The sequence below is a fragment of the Notothenia coriiceps genome, unplaced genomic scaffold (assembly GCF_000735185.1).
Source record: "Notothenia coriiceps isolate Sejong01 unplaced genomic scaffold, NC01 NC01_scaffold00034560, whole genome shotgun sequence".
Lineage (NCBI taxonomy): Eukaryota > Metazoa > Chordata > Actinopteri > Perciformes > Nototheniidae > Notothenia > Notothenia coriiceps.
In genome coordinates, this window is record NW_011367261.1 from 48,171 (window position 1) to 71,237 (window position 23,067).

A 23,067-nucleotide genomic window follows, 5' to 3' on the forward strand; every position below is an offset into this window, starting at 1 on the left:
TATATATATATATATATATATATATAAAAAATATATAAATCATGCGGTCTACAAAATGCAAAAAAAATATGAACTGCTATCCCCGGAGCCTGAAAAGTCCCACAAACCAATTTTTCAACTTTCAACTCTTTGAGAAAGCATGTTACATCCTTGTTACCTTATTCTTTTCTTTTTTATGAATGTAGCCATAACTGAATTTAGTTGACATGATTCTATCTTTTTTCTCCCATCATTCAGAAAGACAACTATGTTGTGTTGCAGAACAGGTGTGAACAGACTTGAATGTCCTCATATGATACTACTACCCTGCTCTGTGTAAATATAGACTCTTATCCTGCGCACAGGACAGTACGTCAGCACTGTTTATTAATGGAGCTGGGTCACACGCTCAGTCTCACAAGCTGCATAACCCAAGGACATTGCCATGATGGCGGTCACGAGTAAAGGTTTCTAAAAAAGGTCACATTTTATGGAGTTCCTTCCCACACGCAGGGTCCCCTAAAATAAGTCCGATTTTTTTTACACCCCTGAGCTAACAGTGTAAGCAGCACACACAGGACATGTGAAAGTAAGAGGATACACACCTTTTCTCCAGCTGCATCCTTGTCTTGACCATCCAGACAGGGTTCATCAGAGAGTTAGTAACGAAAGCTAAAGACGGATGACAAAAGAAGCATCTTCATATGCTGAGCATTGTAACAAAGGATTCATGTAATTCCTTCAATGTAACTCATAAATAAGTTGTACGGTGAGAAGTGCTGTTGTTGCACTCTAATTCACTGAAGGGAATTACAGCAGTACTACATCTGCAAAAATAATGCAGTCAAATGTACTTGCCCTGTCATAAATATAACCCTTTTCAAGCTAGTAATCATTTTATTGACTTGAAAATGGGTTCATGTTTTCATTTATCCACAGGTGGGACAAGGCAGTTAGGCTTTAAAATGATGAATTAGATTTTGGATATTGGATTACATTACATTTTACAGTCCTTTATGTGTATGTAACAAAGTCTAACTTGCAGCCTGCTCACCTGCAACACCAGCAGAGGACATGTGCACCAATCCACAATTAGGGACGAACAGCCCATTGAACATCTCTTTAGATTTCGAGTATGCTGCAAAGTAAATGGCTCTGAAAAACAGAGAACAAACTGGTGAGAACTCTATGCTGGAGTGGCTGTAAAGATTAACACATGGTGATTAAACAGGAGAGCACTTTTAATATGTGAATGTGGTTTTATAACAGCTTGGATATTATGTGATGATTTGTGATTTGTGTTGGCCTTTGACAGAGTGCATCCAGAGCAGTCTGTTTCCCGCTGCGTGCCCTGGCTTCTGGAAAAGACCGTCAGTGCACCAGAATGGGCTGAATAAGCACTGGGCAGCACCACAGAGACCCACAGCTGCTCTGAATTTGATCTAACCAAGCTGACCAGTGGAGAGAGTTGAATCGCTGGGCAAAGGATCACACTGCAGCTACTCATTAACTATGGGGAAAGTACATGTAACCCATGAACTTTTTCACTTTGACAGAGTCTCAAAGTCTAAATCAACAGTTTGTGACAAATGTTTCAGGACTCACTGTTTGTTCCTTATTATACTGTTGCTTTGGGGGAAAGGTGACTTCCAAGATTATTAACCATGAAACAGGGCAAAGTACTGACTATTTGTTGACACTTGAAAGGTAAAGTTCACATGGTAAACATATAAATGACCAAACTGTTGTGTTTGACTTAAGCCAGCCAATTATTATCCAGCCATCATAATTCCCTTCTCTGTCTGACGGTAAAACCTCAAACACAGTTCCTTATTGGTTCCACATGTTACGTGTCTCGTGTTCCGGGCTGGAATTTCAGATTGTTTCCATTTAAATATTGGTTACAAATATGTAATCTAAAAATGTTTTGTAAATAAATAATTGTGAGAAATGTCAGCCCGGGTTTTCAAAAAAGCAAGAAGTGCCTTCAAATGTCTTTTACAAAAGCCTAAGGAAATACATCTTTATGTCATATTTATAATCGAATAGCAGCAACTTTATCAATATTAGGAGCAAAATAGGCGTTGTTTTTTTTTGATAATCGACTTGCTGATTTGTCTACTAGTTGTTGCAGCTCTACTTGTGTTAAGAAGCTTAACCAAATAGAGTACCAGGGCCTCAAGCTGACAGACGCTGTAACCACCCTGGACTAAACCGCTGACTCAAAAAACTCTTTAAAAAGGCTAGAAGGGGAACTCGGAAGCTGTTGCCAGGACAACAGCTTCCTGTTTATATGGGCAGTCTATTGCTTTCACCCATTAAAGTAAAAAATATAAACACAGCCTCCTCCTTTTTGCTTTGTTTGGCGAGTAGGTGTGGTATGTTACATGGGGAAGTCTCCTGACAAATTAAAAACAACAGACTAACCCACTGATTAAAGATATTATAGGAAAGGGCTTTCTATTAGTAGGCTCAACACAATTGTGACTAAACGCAAACAATGAAATATGTATGTTACTTTAAACAGAAACAAATATGAAAAAGAAAACAGTCGTGTACAGAGCCATGGTCCATTGTCCAACAACACTTTTTTTAATACAATATCTGTATTTAGGAAATTGTAATTTAGCTATTTTTGTGTTTGGTTTAAAAGGATGATCATTTTTGTTTTCACTTCTTAACATAATTGTTAGTTACCTAAGATGAGCTCTTTTTTGTTAATGTTTAGGTGGTTTTAGTGTGTTATGTTTGTTTGACTATTTGTTAGACCCTCCAGAAAAACGCGATTCTGCGATCGCAGAATTTACCGCATAATCAGCAAAATGGCGCAGATTTTTTAAATGCCGCATATTTATCAAAAGGCCGCATAATCCCCGCATTTTTCCACACAAAGTTGAGAAGAAAAAAAAGTTAACTCGTCTTGACGTGACGTCATCAGCTCGCGCATCACAGAATGTAAACAACACTGTATAGAGTGAACGTCTGGAGCTCACACGATAAAGAAAACACCAAGATGAAAAAATCTAATCCATCTCATTTACCGACGAACATTTCTACTAAAGACCGGGCAAAAAGTGGGGGGAAACTATTCTGCACCCCGTGCAACTGTGTGTTGGAGGAGCATACGGTGGTGACCCACTTTGATTCATTCAAACATTCGAAAATGCTTTCTGCTGCTGCGGACAAGAAAGCCATTCAACTCACGTTCACCAAGGCATCAACCTCCAAAACCCTTTCGAGGGCTACAAGAAACGGAGTGAGTAGCCTACAAGATTGAAGCTGGTCAGATAACGAACGAGTAAATGAAAACAGAATGAGGCGGAGAAGTGTGTGTGTGTGTGTGTGTGNGGGGGGGGGGGTGAGATTAAAACAGCCCAATTGCTTTTACAATAAATAAACATTGAATGTGTTTCGTTGTGTGTGAGAGAGAATAAATAAGACAGCCCAATATTTAAAAAAATTGTTATTCTTTTCCCCCGCATATTTCGCAACTTTCCGCATATTCCGCAATTTCACCGCATAAAAACCCCGCATGTTTGATCGCATAATCAAGGATTTTAGCCCGCATAATCAAGGAATTTTGCCCGCGTTTTTCTGGAGGGTCTAATTTGTGTGAGAAGAATAGCTAATGCTCATGCTAGTGCTAAAGGGAATCCTTACAAAGACAAAAACCTTTCTGGGAATCCTCCACTAAGCCGCACTCTGTGGCCTCCTTAACCGCTTGCTTTGTGGACTTTGTGTGTCCGTACACCAACAAGCAGGTATCATTGACACAGAGATTGCCATGTAGATTCAGGACTTTGTTTAACAAAAGGGCGATTTGTAAGGCTGGTGGGGAGATGGGAGTGTATTGTAGTGCAGAAACTGAACTCACTGTACCTTGACGGGGCAACGCCAACAAGATTCGGCCCAAGACCACGGAAGAGTGATCTCGGCCCCTCTTTTTCAAGAATTGATCTGAAACAAAAAAGGGAACAATCATCAAAAACATGTTTATATAACAGAGATGTATTCATATACATGTTGAACTGTCTCTTTTATAGCAAAAGTCTGCGTAGGATTATCCCCACCTGCTCTATTAAGGGAATGTAAATGATAGCCTCTGCAAGCATCAAAAGTTTAACGTGAGTCCTGTTCACTTGAGCTGGTTTTGCATAAGTTCAAACATGAAACCCGGTCTGCTCTCCGCATTGCTTGCCTTGTCACGTACGCCCAACAACCCCTACAGTTTTTTAAAACTCTTTGTAGGTAGTGAACTTGAACAACTCCAGATGCCTGGGATACAACTGTGTTTTGTGTTGAGGTCTGTTTTACAAAACTTGTCTATACACATTCCACCTCTGTCTTGCTGATACCCTAAAGATCTTCTCTAAAAACGGGTGCAAAAAAAACACAGAAATGCAGGTTTCAATGACTGGAGAAGGGGTTTAAGTTCCAGAATGTGTTTAACATAATTACAACTCTGCAAATCATTGTCTAACAGCTCAAAAGTATATATTTTTTTATCGGCTTAAGAACATCGGGGAAAGATAGCTTCAGTTTTAAATCGTCAAGCCTGTATTTCTCAGTCCTCTCAGTGTAATACAACCCTGACCCAGCACTCAAACATTTTCTCCTTCATCTTGGCCCGCTGGGGGCTTCTAGTTTAAACCAACCAAAGCAGTTATACAAGGACTTTGATGAAAAACAAACACTTTTTTTAATGTGTTACTTAAGTCCCGGTAGAAAATTATGTTTTGTTCCATCCAAAACAGCTGGTTAAAGACACTTAATACGGACATGATACTGTGTACTTAATTCTCACTCGCAAAAGATTTGAAGCCTAAACAGTAAAACTAATAAAAGAATTACGCAAATGACAATCTGTCAAAAGCATTTTTATGGACTAACTCAATAGATTAGTACTAAACTATTCCAAACAATAACGGTTATTTTACAAATCTTTCACATGGACAACTCAGACATTCCTTAACAATGAGGTATTCAAAGGTTAAAACTCAGCAGATCTTCACTACCTTCAGGTTAGTCCTTATAAACAGAAATGTGCACCAGCTGTAAGGACGGAACACATTGTTCCTTTGTGGCAGGTAGAATAATACAATAATCTCTTGGGAAATACCACATAGCAAGCTGAAGTGCTGTTTTTCTAACAACAACAAAAACACTCCTCTCACCGTAGGACCTGTAGCAGCCCGGGTGTAACAGTCCCTGGTCGAATAACCCCGGTGCCGCTTAGGGTGCCAAGCTGCACCTGAAAAACAGGCCTGAGAGCGAAGCCTGAGGACTGCAACCGTGTCTTCAACACCTCCAGGGGGCAAGTGACGATGGCTCCCACCGTACCACTACACCTGCAAATAAAAATAAGGATGATTAGGATAAAAATCTTAAAAAATAGTAAGCAATATACCAAAAACAATGCATGTATGTATACTGTAAGTAGAATGGTTCTATTATTTGGAAGATTTCTCATTTCTCTTTTGACTGGATGAGTGTGTTTTCCCTCTTAACACACACTGGCCAGGTGCAATTATGGTTAAAGATCAGTTACTGGCTCTGCAGGGAAAATATTCAGTTAACCTAGCACTGGTGCAGAAGATTTTACGTGTCAGACGCTGTAATTGCACATGGTCAGTTTTTTGCGTGACGAAAGACTGGTTTAGATTGCACTTTTCCCATTTCAGCATTTCACAGCGGCACAGCCAAAGCCTTGTCTGGGACGATTTAAGAAGTCTGGGAGGGATAAGACAAAGCCCTCTGTAATGTTTGTGTCTGAGGGACAGAGTCAACCATGTAAGCCGAAGTAAAAAATGACCTTGGTTATGAATTAACTGATCGTTAGTCACCTATCCAACCATGTCTGAGTGTTTTATCATTGAATAAAGAGAAAACAGTTACACTTCCCATTAGATATTTTGAAAAACACATGCAATCATGTTGACAGAAACTGTGTGGACATCAATCGAGGTGAACTGGTGGAGTCCTGTGAGAATGAAAACGGGCCTGTAAAATGTAATTGTGTTAAGCATTAAATTAAGTATAGCTAGTAACTGGAAATCTACTAAAGGCTGTCATACAAGTTTGGCTGGTTTTCCGAGGTTACATAGTTCCTCTGTAGGTTCAACATACACTGGATACAGTTAAACTAAAAACAATCTGGTAATCAATTGAACTACCCTATTACAAATGTCCATAATTTCAAGCTGTACACCCCTTTGCTCCATGTGCATAGATAAAGTTATATAAAACGTGAGCTGCAGTTATAACCTCAGGTTCATCATAACACTTCAAGGGTAAAATGGCGTCATTTTTATCAAGCCGAACGTGTTTTAAATGTGATCTTTGGGTCACCTGAAAGCCACAAAGCTCGCATACATAGCACAGCAAGTCTTCACATCATAACTGGGGGTTCACAAGGACGTTTTGACCAGGTGGTGATGATATGTTGGCACCGCTAGCATGAGGCTATGTACAGTATAGCTTTTCTGTTATGTAACGTCAAAGGGCACCGCATACAGCCTGACCAGTCTTGTGACTGCGCCACGTCCAGCCAACTTTCAGCCTTGAGTTACACAGAGTCAGGTTTTACATAGTGAAAAATAGAGAACATACCGTTATTTGCATCACGAATGGGACATAGTTACCATGCTAACGGTAGCTATCAGGCGTTAGCAAACAGCTGTGCCACTGATGTTGCTGGGTGGTGCATTGTCACGGCAACAACGTTAACTAGATTTTTCCTTTAAAATGTTAAAATCAAACACAAACGTTGGCCCGAGCTTCAACCCAACCGTGGGCCTTAGTGTTAGCATTAAATCACCTGAAGGACACTGAAAAGAAACAGATGATAGATTGGCCAGATCTTGCTATGCTAACACGAGCTAGCTCCTGTTAGCATGCTAGCCGGCGGGTTTTTAAACCTGAAAACATGTTAGATAAACGAGTCATTTTTACATGGTTTCATACAGGGTTTTCAAAGAAGATACATGGCTAAAACACAACGTCGGCGGTACCTCTTCGTGTTTCATTTATCAGTGAGTTATTTATAACATTACTCCGGTTACTAGCGGTATGTGACTTACCCCCCGGCGAAGAGATTCAGCAGCGTGTCTTTCTGTGCCATCTTTTTCCTCTCACACAGCCACCATAGTCGAGTTATATATCGGGTTAAATAAGCGTCTGTATCAAATGACGGTTTAAGATCCCGGTGTGCTGCCGTTCACCTATCTCTCTGTACCGGCTCGGCGGACCTGTCAGTGGAGGCAGCGGCGGCGGGGTGACCTGCTCCCGGTTTACGTCACAGGAGGGCCGGACGGGGGCGTTGTCCGTGACGTAGGGACATGTGCTCAGATCCTTGCGGTTGTTTAAAATTATGTTGCACAATTATTATCTGCGAAAATAAAAGGTTCAAATAAAAACAACAGGAGAACAACAGGTTGTGTCATTGATTGAGTTGACTCACTGTTTCAAGTGTTATCATGTTATGTCTATGTGTTATGTCTGTCTATACAAAACACAAATCTTCATTCACAACACTATTCTTACAATGAATTCTTCTTTTTTTACATTAAATAATCATTTAGTATGTTTTTCTTTGCACGACTAGTATAGTTTACACATTTCAGAACACTTGACTTGTACATAGACTTTTTAATTTATTGTTAGTCATTGATGCTTTAAAATATTGATATATTTTATACAAACCAGTAAACATATTAGTTGTGTCTTTATTCATCAACTTTAATGTCCTTGTTTCAGATGTCTATTTCTGCGTGTACATTAAAAGCAATGCAAAAAGTGTCAAATTCCTTGTATGTACACATTCTGATTCTGATCATTTATTACAACACTATTCTTTTTAACTTTTCTAGTGACTTTAATATTAATGACTTCTAATAAGAATGTGCCATATCTTGATGAAAATATACATTTTTAAACTACATGTCACTTGTTAAACACTTTTATCCAAAGCGACTTACACACATTCAGTACTGTGGAAAACTCCCACAGGAGCAATTTGGGGTGAAGTGTCTCGTCCAGGGACACAACAACATGCTGACTTCGAAGTCCAGCACACTGTCCACTGAGCCACGGCCTCCCTCCACATTCGATAATCCGTCTCATCAGCCAAAAACATTTCCATCAGATCAGTTATCACATCTTGCTGTTAGTAGTTGCTTTATCAGCTTTACACGCCGTCCAACTCTTGGTCTACCTGTAATAATGTTGTTCCTCTGATAAGAAAGGGACATAGGTCGATAAACAAAAATCTAGAACAATAACCCATGCTTTTTTTTAGCAGGGCAACAAAGACCTTGGAGAAGAAATATGACTCCAAGCCTGTTAACTGTGCCATAATGGACATGTGATGTTATGGTATGTTGTGTGAACCAATGAGCGGTGTGCAATTAAAGTTGGCAACTCTTTAACCCTGATATCTAGGCTTTAAATCTACAAGAAGTCACTATCACCTTGTTTGTCTTTTTTATCCGTGTCATTATGTAAAAAGAGTCTCGCCAAACCATCCATGCTTGCTTTATGCACTATTTGAAATCATAACATATTTTTCATCCTGAGTTGACAGTGTACATTCATTCTGTTATTTGCATGTAAACAAAGTGGGTGTGAGCAATGAAGTGCATTTCACAAATTGCACGATTAGGTGTGGGTGTCTCGCCAAAATGAACGCTTTGTCATTGAATGCAACAGAGCGGTTAAAACTGAGTACACTTACATAAGCACTTAGCCTAAATACAATATTGAGATATTTGTACTTCATTTAAGTATTTGTTTTTGATCTTACTTCACACATGTATACTCCACTATATTTCAGAATGTCTATACTAGTTCTGGTTACTTGTAAAATGTTCACATATAAAATCATATAGGTGTGGTTATGAAAAATTACATATTTGAATATATAACACTAAACCAGGGAATCCCAACCTTTTGGATCCCAAGACAAAATATACAAAATGTGTGTCTGGTAAGAGTTTCTTGTCACAATTGAGATGTTGCAGTGAAATCAATGAGACATTTCCCTTCTTAACGTCTTAGATGGTTTCATTTAAAACCTGTTTGAGACTCAAGAGGAAATAGTATCCCGTTTCAGTGAGAATTCTAAACTGTCTAAAATGTTTGGAGACTTTGTTTTTCCTTCTTTCCTCCTCCATTAATAATCCCATGACCTACCTCCTGCAGCTATAGCTGTAAATGCTTCTTAAACATTTATGCATCAGTATAAACAATCTCCTAATTTAATTTATAATAATTGAATAATTCACAAGGGAAACTTCTGAGCAGAACACGTTGTTTTGTTACCAGTACATTTTTCTGATGATATGTATCAAAAATAATCTTGAATGCAGGACTTGTATTGAAGCACTTTTACAATTAAAGGATCTGAATACTAGTTAAACTGCTGATTATCAGTCACATTAGGATTTATGTTGCTCACGCTCAACAATGAGACTGAGATCTTCACTTGTTCATGAAGTTGTAGGAAAATTGCAAATGCTGACACCAAGTGACCAAACATGATATACATTTTTTTTTTTTATTATTATTTTGTTGTCTCCTTTAACATTGTTAGGTTGCAGCTGCAAGTTAGATCCTTTTTGGGGGCTTCTGAAAACTCTTGAGTTTCCTTTATCAGCTGCTGAACATGACGTACATCTGTGCAAGCAAATACACTTAGCTGAACCTAATCCTGTGCCTCATATTGAAAGCTAAACCATTACAAGGATTAAAGTGTCTCAGATTCTGTATCAGTGAAACTGTCATAGCTGGAGACACTAATACCCCCCTGCCCTCACTCAACTCCCTGCCCCATTTTATATTGGTTTCCCTCAGTGCTTGTATCGTATACATTTAAAAGCATCTCTCTCTCAGGTTTAAAGTGAGGTTTTTTTTTTTTTTCTTTGCTTGCAATTTAGTGTAACCCAATGTAACATAATATTCCAACAAGTTTATTTAGGTGGTGATTATTTTGTTTGAGGAAATACTTTGTGGCAGCAAGTAGAGGAAACACTTTGGAGCAGGAGACATTTCCCATCAGAATCTAACCGACTTTTAGAAAGGAAGGAGTTACCTTCTGGAAATATAATTTAATGAGGGCCCTGTACTATTTATGGAGGGAACTGTAGGGATCAAAGGATTTGGTTACTGAAAGCTAATGTTCCACATTGACTGGGTGGTGAAACTAAAATGTGTTGAATAAAATCACTTTATTTTTTAACACATTTTAAGAGTAGATTATGATGTTTGCATGGTAAATACAGTGTTTGTGTGAGAGTTTAGAAAGATTATTTCAAAAAGGACTTCAAAATAATGTTTTGGTAATCATTGTTGCATAGTGTGTCAAATGAATTCAATGTAATATGACTGCAAGTTATAAACTGCCTTAAAAGTGTAATGCCTTTATTTTATCAGAATAATTCTGCTGAAACCATCATTTGCATAAATTAATTATATTGCCAAATTATGCAACTAAAATGTTGGCTTTCCCCTCTAGCTTGTTGACATTTCTCACAGTAGATTTCTGTAGAATGCACAATACACAACATAAACTTTGAAATAAACTTTAATAGATACTTACAAACAAATCTACAACAAGGAATACAAATAAAATGGAAGCGGCAAGCAAGGAAAATAAAGTGTGGCGCAGTCTGTCCGCATCCAGCTGAGTGCTGAATAAGGACCCTACCTGCACATTTAAAAAATACTAATAAACAGGTCTATGATTTGGCATCTGACAATCTGATCTTTTATTACATTTGTGCAGCACTTTGTGCGGATTGTCTTTTTCTGTCGTCATGGTGCCCTAAATCTGAAGTTTGGATATTCAGGCACATTAGCCATTTACCTACATTGTCTGCTTCCCAAACCCCCTTTACATGTCACAAAACACAAACACTACATCAATGGTTCTCAGCTATGTGCCTTTGAGACCCAAGAGTAGCAGGTTTTCATTGCAAAGAACCACTTCAGTGGACATTTCATTGGTTAGTTTCCACTCTCTGGCTGAATATGTGCAAACCAGTGAAATCAGCTGATGGAGAGACTGGTTGAATTAAAAAAAACATACATCTGCACTCTTGGGCCTGTTCAGCATGTGGTTGAAATCTACTGCACTACAAGAAGCAGGAGTGACCGATTTAAAAAAAAAGACATGATTGTAATGAGAAATATTTCCTGCAGATGCATGCTACAAATAATCACAGTGACATTATCCTTCTGTTAAAATTTCTGCTGATGTTGGTCCTGTCAGATGTATTGATGCGAAGCACACTTCCACATTAGAGAGGCCTTACAATGCAGTGGGAGTCGGAGCTGCTCTTCAGCTGCCTCACAGTGCATTCATCCACACTGCACTACGGACTCATTATGGGGTGGTCAGTATCTCCTGTCTGTGTTCCACAGTTTAATCTAGTATTCATTTAAAAAAAAAAAAAAAACATAATTTCTACAAGCAACTACGATTTCATGTTATAATTCTCAATGTGAGAGGTTGACGTGTGTGTGCTGCCACCTTGTGGTCAGATGCTGTCAGTTCAGCACCAACTCCAAAAGTTTGATTTCCATCACACAATTTAAGCTAAATCAATAACAATTTAAAAGGCTACAATATATAAACTCATAATCTTTAAGCCAAGGGGACAAAGAAGAGATACCGAGCCCATGTGCCACATCAACCTAAAAACTCAGAGGTACACCAACATGGTGACTGTCAGGGCATCGTCTGGATCAGCATGTGCATAGTGCTCAGTGATTCCTGATTTGATAAAGTTAGAGAATACAATTGCAAAGAGTCATAAAAACAGCATAAGAAACTCAAACTGTGTCCAAGACACAGAAGCATACTTGAAAGCTGAGTCAGTCTTTGAGGCTTGAGCAATGTTGTCAAACGGGTTCAACCCCAGAAGGATCCCAGAGAAACAGGAGAAGGAGATGAGGGTGTGCTGAGGGGGTGTGACTGTCCGCGGCGTCATTGGTAGAGCAGGTAGTTCTTGAGAGACTCCGGCAGGGGCAATCTATGGATTTCAACCAGGCGCTCTTTTCCTAATGCCACCCTCACCGAACGCCTACACAGGTCCATCAGAGAGAGGGGTTCAGCTGCAGGGAGACAAGAGGGGGAGAGGGGTGAGAGCATGTTTGGTGTGTTAGAAAGCAGTGTGTATATGTGAATATCCTTAGTTTACTTCTGTAACATAATTACATCACTATGCAACACTCACACTTCTATTGGCTGCGCTCTTACAGATTGTACAAGGGGTGGGACATCTGTTAAGCGGTTGACAAAGTATAAATGAGCTGGCCAGCTAACCAATCAGAGCAGACTGGGCTCTGGTTTTAGACAGAGGTTGAAGAGAGGTGATGCAGCTCAGGCAATGAGAAAAAAACAAAACCTTTTTGAACATTAAAGTGTGTAAACATGTCAAAGTAGAAGCAAAAATACAATTATGAAATCTGAAAATAAGCACAATAGGGCCCATTAAGCAAACTAAAAGAAAGGACTACATCATTGGATTGTTGTAATACTTTCACCACTTCACCTTGCCATCATTCAACCCTTTTGACACGGAACTTAAGGGATATATGCACCAAGCCTAAAACTTAGCCTCCAAACTCCATTGACGAAAACAGTAATTTCACCTTGTGAGTAACTCTGTGACGTCATTACAAACTCATTCATTCCGAGAGATCAAATCATTTTTTTTTACAAAAAATGAGTCAGAGTGGTGATTTCAGTTCTCCGTCTGAGATGGATGTCTGACAGTAAATATTATAAACAGAATACACTTAAACTGATCTTGATCTTTTCTTTAGGTGGCTAAAGTATGTTTTGCTGCTGCCCTTTAACACTGTCTGGTTGCATGCTGACGTCATCTACCTTAGTCAATACACCGACTATAGATAAGTACCTCCTACCACCTCACTTCAAAAGTACAAAACCAGAGCTTTTCACTGACAAAAGTGAGAGGACTGTGTATATAGTACACAAGAATTAAAAAAAAAGAATTAAAAATAAAAGGGAGCACAGAGGATGCTTGGCCTCCAATCAAAATTCTAATGAAATAGCATTATAACCTTTGTCATCCATGTTCATGATTAATCATATTGGGACATAAATTCAGTTTTGTGTAATACGACCCCATTCAATTACGATATTACATTGAAGCAATTTTTGCTTTGAAAGACGGAAAGAAAGTTGAAGGTTAAAACTAACTAAAATAAAAAATAAAAAAAGTATTGGCCTGGGTTATGTGGAGGAAGGATATCCAAAGGGGAAGGTCACAGTGATGTCCATTCTGAAGTATTGAAACGGACCAAACCTCCTAGAGGTCTTATTAACAACACATCTGTGCTTTGAATCTCTCCCTCCTGTTAGGAGTAAGTATTAGGATGATATATTAAAACCATGTAATTTAGCAAATGTCTTTATTGTAGTTTACAAAGATTTAGGAGTGGGGTAACGCTTGAGGTACTTTGCTCTATAGTTCTGTTATTTGTACAAATTAAAATCATTTGTCATTAAAAATATATTTCTCATTTTGTACTGCTTGTCAGCAAACATTGTGATGTATATTTAGGTTTTCCATTGCAGTGCGATATGAGTGTCAGTATCTGTGCAAAAACACCATCTTACTTAGAGGAATATGTACTTTTTTTTGCACTTTTAATGTAATAAGCCAACAAATTATTTAGCTGAATAGCCAGAGGATTAACTACATTTGGCGAGATAAACGGCCTTTATGATCAGGGATTTCCCCCCTCTCAGCAACAGTAAGAGGAATGTCATATCAAATTGGATCTGGCTTTTATGCATATCTCTGCATCTGTAGAGCTTCTTTTCCATAGGCCTAAAGTAGGTCGAGGGATCCAAGCTGAACATAAAAATCTAATGAGCACATAGCACTTGGGACATGCGGGTAGTAGAGCATGTGTTCATGAGAACCTATGTCTCATTTAAAGCTCATAACCCTTTTACCATTAACCTTCGCCATTGATCAAATTAAAATAATGCTGCCTTTGTCTTGGGGAAATTCAAGTTGCTTGTATGTTTTCTTCCATATAAAATAAAGATCATTTGATGTTTTTAAAGACATAAAACACTGACAGTGGCCGAGGCATCATACCCAAGTTTAAAATCCCCAAGACAAAGTACAGTTGATAGCTAAATCAATGGAAAGTTACAGTCTGAGATATATCTGTTATCTCCTTACTAAAATCAGGTCGGTGACATCATTCTCATGTGAGAAAAAGATTAATCATAGAACAGTTACATATTAATGATATGTAATCTGGACTGTCAGCCAATAATACAAATATGTCACATTTACAACTTCGGCCATACTGATTTAAAATCTGCTCTACAGTAACCTTCTGCAGATACACGTCCTGCTTCGACAGTATGGCAAACCATAAACTGTCCACCTTTGTTTTTTACATCAATAAATTCAGCCAGTGGTTGTTAAAGAGTTGGACACAATCACAACTGGGACCAACTCGTTGTTTTGCAAGTCAAAAGTAAATCTTTGCAGGTCCCAAGTCATGTATTGAATGCTAAACCTTTCCAGTGTTCACACATTTTGACCCACACATTTTCAATACTGCATTTTTTGAAGTCCACAGCTTTGGTAAACACGTATTGCAAAAACACTCCCGCTCATGAAATAAAAGAAAATGTTAAAACGGTGAAGGTTTATACTTACGATCGAGTCCATTTATGTACCGGATTCTTATTTCACAGTGTCCCCACACGGCGCTCACCACTGGGTACAGCTTCCTGCCCTTTAGTCCTCTGAATGCCACCCCTAGATAATGTCCATCCACTATGTAACCCAGCGTCCCCTCATCCATGTCCAAGACTACTAAAAGGGAGTCTGGTATTATGAAGGTGTCGTCTGGCTCGAGGAAGGCCGGGTAGGTTTTTCCTGGGTGATTCTTGCCGTCGTGGTAGAGTTTACTCCGGCACAGGTCCCAGCCCCAGGACTCGGCGTTGCTTCCTACCAAGGCTGTGTAGCCCACCGAGTGTAGCAGGGCCTCGCTCGTAGCCACTCCCACCACAGCGTGCGTGCCCCTCTGGCGCATAGCCCAGCTGATCTCCCACACATGCAGTCCCCGTGTGTAGCCAACGCAGCCTCGGATGGCGTCCGTGCTCTGCGCCACAGGGTGTCTGTGAAACACCAGCTTGTTGTCATCTTTCACGAAGATGTTGAGCGAGCGGTCGTCGTTGTTCCACGAGTGCTGACCCTGGACGTCCCCGCTGGCCGGCGGCATGTCCAGCAGCAGGTCCAGACGAGACGGCTTGGTGTGACTCAGGGCCTGCAGCTCCAGCTTCAGGGGGCTGAACGCCGGGTCCCGCATATCAATGGTTTTGATGCCACCTGGGACTTTTTGCCCCATGCTCTGGATGGTTATAGCAGCACCCTCTTCCTCCTCTTCCTCCTCTTCCGCCCCTTCCTCCGCCTCTTCCTCCGCCTCCCCCCTCCTCAAAGACTAATGGGGGGAGTAATCAGACACAGACCCTCTCCTCCACTGTGCTCCAGCAACCTAGGTAACAGGTTTGTTGCTCCACTGAGTCACTAGCAGCACACTGCAAAGGTCACACCAGGTGTTGTTTGAAGCCTTCCTGAAGAGATTAAAGGAAATGAAAGCAGATAAGACAAACCAGTTCATTATTAACTAGGCTTAAAGGCAATCTTTTGGTTTGCAGGACATGTTGGCATGAGATCCTACAAAACATCCTAAGTATGCCTTTTGGAAATGTTAGAGTGCATGTTTAATGGTAAATTCACTCAATGGTTTAACTACATTCAGTTCTATAACAGTAGACAACAGATTATAGCTGCGGGGCTGTTAAGCAGCCTCAAAAGTGGCTTCGTTCTCATGTGATGTTTAGTGTATAGAAACATAAAGAAGGCAGTGTCCCATGAACTCAGGAGACGGAAATACAGATTTGCATGGATAACATTATCCTTAAAAAAGGCAAGAAAACATCCATCTGCTGACCAAGGCATACAATCACTGTGACCTATCTGAAATTAATCTAAAGTCGGAATCAGTCAGACTGCGTTCCCTCCCTGGCAGTTCACTTTAACGTCTAGCCAACCAAGAAAGACGAGACCAATAAGTTCCTGCCACTCAGCTGTCATAAACACATCTCCGATGATTGAAAAGGTTAATGGATTAGAACATTTACAGAGTGGCCAAATTACAATGAGCAGTTGAAAGGCTGCTGTTGACGTAAAACAGACGGTGTCTGCACAGCAGACAAAAACTTTCTAAAACACATAATAATGTATACATTGTAAGCCATCGGCTTACTATTAGTAGGCTACTATAGATAATAGAAATATTATGCGTTGGTGTCGTTAGGTACTTTTAAATTGTCAAGCATTGAATAACCTGAATAAGCCAAGAACAAATAGGTCCTGTCTGTTTCTGTACTCAAATCGATTTTCCTAAAAAAAAAAACTATTTGCAAAATGTATGACATCCCGTGATAAAAAAAGGGTTATTTTTATCCGTAAATAATGGCATTTTCATACGCCTTACAATGTCAGCGAACACAATTAATAAAAAGTGCCTGCTTTAAAATAATAGTTTAGCAAGACAGAAAAACTTTTTTTTAATAAATGGTCTTTATGATTTCCTTCAGTAAAGAACATACATTGTGTCAAGCCTTCTCAAAAACAAACAACCTAGTGTTATTCGCCTGGACATATTCAATCTGTGTTATTATACTTTCACAGATGTGCAACATGTTTTTGGACAAAACATGCCATGGTATCAACTAAAAAAGTTATGACCAATTTTGCCTAATGTGGCATCATTCTAGCACAACTACAGATAAACAAAAATAATGTTAAGCATATCAGTGGGACATTTTTAACATGAATTTGAACCTTATCTTTAGATCAAGCAGATGTACAAAATCTAGACCAATGTCTGACAGCAGTCTATATTAATCCTTTTATTATCATCATAAGCTCCTTTATTAGGAGCAGTTTATATAACAATAATTCCCATTGAGGGTTTTGAGCTCTACATTTTCTAACGGGTAAACACCCATGTTATGATGTGCTACTTTTTTTGCTAAGTGAGTCATTTAGGATTGGGGCACACAAACAACATGAAACAAACATTAAACCTGATTTGATTATTTGTCCTCAGTTCAAAACATTACGTCTCCGCCAACTTTTCTTGATAAAGCAGATACAATCCTAGAATTTGTGATAAGATAATGCATCTAATTTGGCCCGGAAAGCTAATAAACATGAAAAGGCCCCAGCCCTTCACGGACCGACACGTTTCAGCTACTATTCCCACAACCTCCAAAAATAGGAGGAAAAAGAAAGAGGGGAAAACTCAAGCCATTTCTTATTATATGGTTGTCTAGTCAGAGGGAAACAGGAAAAGCAGTTAAAAAAACGTCTGGCTTGAGGGAGACATGGCTTTTATGAGGCAGGAACAGAATTAGGGAATGGAGGAACTTCACAATAAAAGCCTGATTAAATCCTGTAGTGCTTTACTTCACCATCTCCATTACAATAGACCACAGTGGTTTGGGGGCACTTCCTGGGGAGCCTAAATACTTTTAAAAACAACATATAACTTGTGTTTACATTTGAATTAAAAATAAACTAATTAAAACCCCAATGGGATTAGCTCAGGTCAAAGTCAGGGCATTTGTGAAAAGGGATAATTGTTTGTTCTGAAATTCCTAACTAGGTATCAATATCAAACAGATAACACGACTTTTTGAGGCCCCGGGTGTGACTACACTGGAAAAAATGCTGCTCCAAAAACAAGTTAAAAAGTAATGAAAACAGGATGTTTTCACTTGAAATAAGTAGAAAAGTTAAAATGTGCTTGATAAGATTTCTTGAAATAAGAAGGGATATTTAGATCAATCAGATCATGTAATTAGCTGGGAGAACTTATTTTGAACTATATTTTACGAGAATCAGGAACTGTTGTGTTACAAAATAAGCCGCAAATGGTCAAAAGTGTTCTGTTTTCTGATGTTAGTTGGTGATTTTCTAATAAATATGTAAAAAAATATGTGTTTTATCTGAGATATAACTCAAAATAAGATTATTTGACTTAAAAAGGTCCCATGTCATGCTTTTCTCGTTACTACCCGTCCCCTTGTGTGTTATGTAGCTTTTTCTGCATGTAAACAATCTGCAGAGTCACAAACCCTCAAAGTACACCCTGTAGCGAGTAAAACTCTAACACAGAAAATACCTGTCTATGCTGCCCCAGAACGCCTCGTTGGAGATTTCTCTTTTTCTTCCTGGGTACAGTGACGTAACGTCCGCGGAGCCGTTATGTTAAGTCCGCGGATTGGTCCAAATCCGGACTTCCTCACACAAACACTCAATCTTTTCTCAGCTGCAGCTCTGCTGATTTCTCCGCCTGAGACGGCGGGATCCGTCGAGGCTGTGTTTGAGCACACACACACAAACTCCCAGCCAGGCTGCGGGTGTGTGTGTGTGTGCTTGGGCTGGGTTTCGCTGTTTCACAGACGGTCACTGGGCTCACAGGGAGGGCATGGTGCAGGAGCTCCAACAAGCCGTTTAGGACAGAGTGAATACACATACTATACAGTGTCATATGCTGTATGAGAAACCAATGAGATTTTGGAAAATTGCACAATATAAATCTATTCTAGTAGACCTCAATAATGGAATTATGATCAGTAGAAATGGCCATGACAGGACCTTTAAGAAGATGATGCAATGATTGTCTAAAAACAAGACCTGATATCTCACTGCATTGTTACTTCCGAAGTTATGTCTTATATCAGGTGTAAAGAAATATTCTGACTAGATATTAGACAAATATACTTGGCAAGATTTTTTGTTTTTGTAGTGTACTGCTGCTCTTTGGTCTTGGTACAACTGCCTGGGTTGAAGCTTGGCTGAAGAGGGCATTGTGTAATGTGGAAAATTGTGCAGCAGTGCTGGGAAGGCCACTCTAATTGAATTGTAGACAAGAGTTCATTGAGAAGTGCTTTGGCTCTTCTTCTAATGCAAGTAAACAACCATTTAAATGGGTCATGTCTCTTCAGTAATTGAAAAACAGGAGGGAAGAAAAAGCAAGCAGCGGGTGGCCAGCATCTGAATGTAAACAATCTCTTTTTCAATGCCTGTCCAGTATTCAGGGCGAGTGAAACATGTTCATTTGCACAGCCTTTGAGCTAGGAGTTTACCATTCCTCCCCCCGTCGTGGCAAAGGGCCACCTTAACACGCAACAACAACATGCTCTAGTAAATCAAAACTAAAAGAACAACAACATGTCTTCCCACATTTGCCTTGAAATTTAAAACAAACCTACCAACTAGTAGAATAAAAACAATGTGGCGGTAGGGGATACTTTTGAGACGGGATCCTGGCCTGGCCTGGTTGGGGGCTCCTGGGCCCCCGGGTTGGTTTGGAGCTTATTAAAATGCATGAAAGGAAGGGCTTGCTGGATTTGCTGAGCCAAGGAAACACTTGTCTCCATTGTAGACCCAATTTAGACCGGGCCCACCTGAACATAAGCCCGAGCTTGTTTGTTGACCTGCTGAGTGCATAAAGCTTAAGGTTCATCAAAGACAGTCATCCATTGTATCCATACACCACTTATGAGTGTATAAAACTGTTGGTGAATATAAAACAATTGTTATGTCCTAATTCAATTAAAACTAGGTTTGAGTCTTGAAAGGGGCTAATTTGACACTTTTTTTTAATCAGTTACAAACAAGTCACAAAAATAAAACAAGTAACCACATAACGTTACAATCACTGAAGATAATATATTCACTTCACTTGTGTACTTGGTTTAATCTCCATATTTGATTTTATTATTTAAATCTGTAGGACTGCGTCTTCATTAAATGGGTACAATTTGTATTCACTCTTCAGGAAATGGTTGGTTTCACAGACAATGTTGTTGGCAAGACTTCAATAGGTATCTACGGTGGCTGACTCAAGGGGTTGTCATACAGATTTTCATTTGGTGGGGCAGTTTGGACTTTTGTCAAAAATGGTATAGACCTTTGTATCATGTAGTACTACAATTCTGTTGAAAATTCATATTCACAGAATTAAAAGAACAAATTAAGAATGTGTCTACTTTCCACAAAAGACCTTAAGCGGGGGAAGAAAATACATTTCTTTGTTTTGTCCTTTGCAGACCGATTCAATGTGATCACACATTTGAAACAACGCAAAGTATATAACCAGTAACTCAGTAGATGTACTCATACTAGTGTACTTAAGTCAAATGTTGAGGTACTTTACTTGTGTATTTATTTATATTTTCTGCTACTTGTACTTGACTACAATTCAGAGGTAAATTGTGTGCTTATATTGGTGTCGACTATAATCTTTAGTTACTCCTGGAGTAAAATTCACAAGCTACCCTGCAGCATACAAAGTGATTAAAACTAGCTGCACCTTTAACAACACTTTAATGCATCAATAGTTATAATCAAAACATATATCTTATTCTGAAATGGGTCGACTTGCATAATGAGTACTTTAAGTATATGTTGATGCTATTACTTGTGTACTTTTACTTGAGTAGTATTTTTGAATGCAAGACTTAAGTATGTATTTATGAGTATTCCTACACTCTGCTACTTCTACTTTGTCTTAAGTACAAGAACTGAGTACTTCTCCCACCTCTACTCAAGTACGAGCAGAGTTTATGAAGGCCTTCTGTACAAGTTAACCCATAATAGCTCGTCGTGCTAGCTTATGGAAAAGCAGCCCGATCTTCACATAAACTAGTGGGCCAGGTAGCCGTGTGGGCTCCACCTGGCTCCAGCCATGTCCGCGCGACAACAGCCAGGACACAGGACAGAGGCAGCGCGTGAACCCAACGGTACCAGCCGCTGATTTGGAACGTTGTTTGAGTTCACCTGGAGCGTTCGGTACTTACACAACAAGCAGCACGAACCGTGTTAGCAGGAACAGCAACAAACACGGCTCATGTTAATGAGGAGACAAAACAACTCCTTTTAAACTGCAAGTATGGGAAATGACAACCCTTAGCGGGTGTTGTTTTCGACATCGAGTATGTAAATTTGATGTACATTTAGAGAAACACTGCAACCGAAACAAGCGCTTCGGCAGCCAACAGGAGGGGGAGAAACAAACCTGGTTTAGTTGGGACACAACAGACAGGATGAGACGGGGAGGCTTCAGAGGCTTCACCTACTCCATCGTAGTTTTCCGTTTCCTTATCGTCTTACCTTTTAGCATTTCAGGCTGGACATGAATTAGGTGAAATGATGATGGCTGCTCTCTAACATCTCTCGCATCACGTGATAAAATGCTCCCAGCTGCTATGCTAGATTAGGACCTCCCGACAGACGGGTTGCTGCCCGAGCGAAGTCAGCTTCATGTTGGTATTGCAGTTTATGCGGATGTGATTTTTTTTGGGTAGAAACTAAAACACATTTCAATTTCAATATAGCTATGTAAATTACTTACTTACTAATTGTAATTCTAAATCTTTAAACATGTGTATGGAAGTTCTCCAATATTTCCCAAAAGTATAAAGTAACCGCAGAATACCATACTGTCACAATTAGAATACAATATAAATATAGAATGGAAAAACGTCATAATCAATAATGCTATAATACTAACGTTTTGGTTTTTATAAAAGCTAGTCAGACTTCAAAATGAAAGTATCCAAAACGAATGGCTTTTCAAATATTGTAAAATTATTGTTAAATTGTCATTTTACATTTATATGTATTTCAAAAGAAGGACAAACAAACACAATTTGGATTTACAGCTTCAATTTAAAACATATGTTGTAGCTACAACATAAATATCCAAATAAATACTGTAATATCAAATAATGATAATAAAACTACATAAGAATCACCTTTTGACAAAAAATAAAAACTTCACAATGCCTGTCCTTTTGTATATAAAATGCAAAAAAAACTCATTATCATTCTCGTTGTTGCACAAAAATATACATTGGTTGTAATTTGTGCACCGTACTCAAAATAAATACTTTTTCTGAATAAGAAAAATACTCACTAAACGGGTCATTCTACAGAAAAGGTGGAAGTGCTGTCACTTACTTTTGCAGAGACCAAAATACATGACGTTGACCTAATACTCACATTCATTATATATGTTGAATAAATAGAGATTGTCTTTGCAATGGTACTAAATAAAAAAATAATAAAAAATGGTTTTATACGTAAATTGCAATTTATTTAAAATGCCAAGTTCAAGGAACTGCCTTGTCACTTTGATCATACATGGAAGTGGAGCCTATAGTTTTAATTTAAAATATTTTTTTTAAAGTGACAAGGCAGTTCCTTGAACTTGGCATTTTAAATAAATTGCAATTNGAAAATTCGTTTTTTTGTATTATATTTCCATTTAATCTTGTGGACGTGCAGATTCCCTGTCCTCCATCAGGGGGTGCTGCAGCACCCTCAGCACCCCTACTTCCCACGGCCCTGAGAGACAGTACATTATTTCAAAAATAAAAGCGTTTTGTGTAGCAGTAACACCAATGACGTAATTTTGGGTGACTGACATTTATTTGATATTATTAACAATAATTTTTTTTACCATTTCAGTGTTATATTTAATGCTTGTAATGTTATGTAAATATAAATCAGATTTATTTATTGAAAAAAATATCTTTTAAATTAAAACTATAGGCTCCACTTCCATGTATGGTCAAAGTGACAAGGCAGTTCCTTGAACTTGGCATTTTAAATAAATTTTAATTTATGTATAAAACCAATTTTTATTTATTTTTTATTTAGTACCATTGCAAAGACAATCTTTATTTATTCAACATATATAATGAATGTGAGTATTAGGTCAACGTCATGTATTTTGGTGTCTGCAAAAGTAAGTGACAGTACTTCCACCTTTTCTGTAGAATGACCCTACTACTCTTACTGTTTAACATTTTGGGTTACTTAATCAGGGTATATGCAGGAATCCTGAAGTCAAATTTAATACCTTTTAAGACCTTTTTTAAGACCCTTTCCATACATTTTAAGACCTCATCGCAATTTTGAGTTCTAACCGGTTACATTGGCGACACAC

General features: G+C 38.8%; 2 protein-coding genes across 4 annotated transcripts in view; both read right to left on the bottom strand.

The window, feature by feature from the left end:
- Positions 1-7,272, bottom strand: part of slc25a33 (solute carrier family 25 member 33) — a 10,364-nt gene extending 3,092 nt beyond the window's left edge. Inside the window, exons 1-5 of one of the 2 annotated variants that reach the window (XM_010790778.1) lie at positions 7,059-7,272; positions 5,154-5,327; positions 3,859-3,936; positions 1,034-1,134; positions 585-651 (exon numbers count right to left, since the gene is read on the bottom strand). In XM_010790778.1, coding sequence (XP_010789080.1) covers positions 585-651; positions 1,034-1,134; positions 3,859-3,936; positions 5,154-5,327; positions 7,059-7,099 — 461 coding nt within the window. In that variant the 5' untranslated portion in view covers positions 7,100-7,272. Of the gene's footprint in view, positions 1-584; positions 652-1,033; positions 1,135-3,858; positions 3,937-5,153; positions 5,328-5,556; positions 5,918-7,058 lie in introns of those variants that run through there. The other variant, XM_010790777.1, reaches the window with a different exon arrangement.
- Positions 7,273-10,540: 3,268 nt separating this feature from the next.
- Positions 10,541-21,335, bottom strand: spsb1 (splA/ryanodine receptor domain and SOCS box containing 1). Of its 2 annotated transcripts, none has more exons than XM_010790779.1 (3): positions 21,133-21,335; positions 14,691-15,610; positions 10,541-12,090 (listed from the first exon to the last, which is right to left on the bottom strand). In XM_010790779.1, exons 2-3 carry the CDS (start codon positions 15,382-15,384, stop codon positions 11,963-11,965), a joined length of 822 nt encoding a protein of 273 aa, XP_010789081.1. In that variant the 5' UTR covers positions 15,385-15,610; positions 21,133-21,335; the 3' UTR covers positions 10,541-11,962. The 2 variants fall into 2 exon arrangements, with proteins under 2 accessions (XP_010789081.1, XP_010789082.1); XM_010790780.1 differs by having other exon boundaries at positions 21,228-21,332.
- Between the last annotated feature and the right edge of the window lie 1,732 nt (positions 21,336-23,067).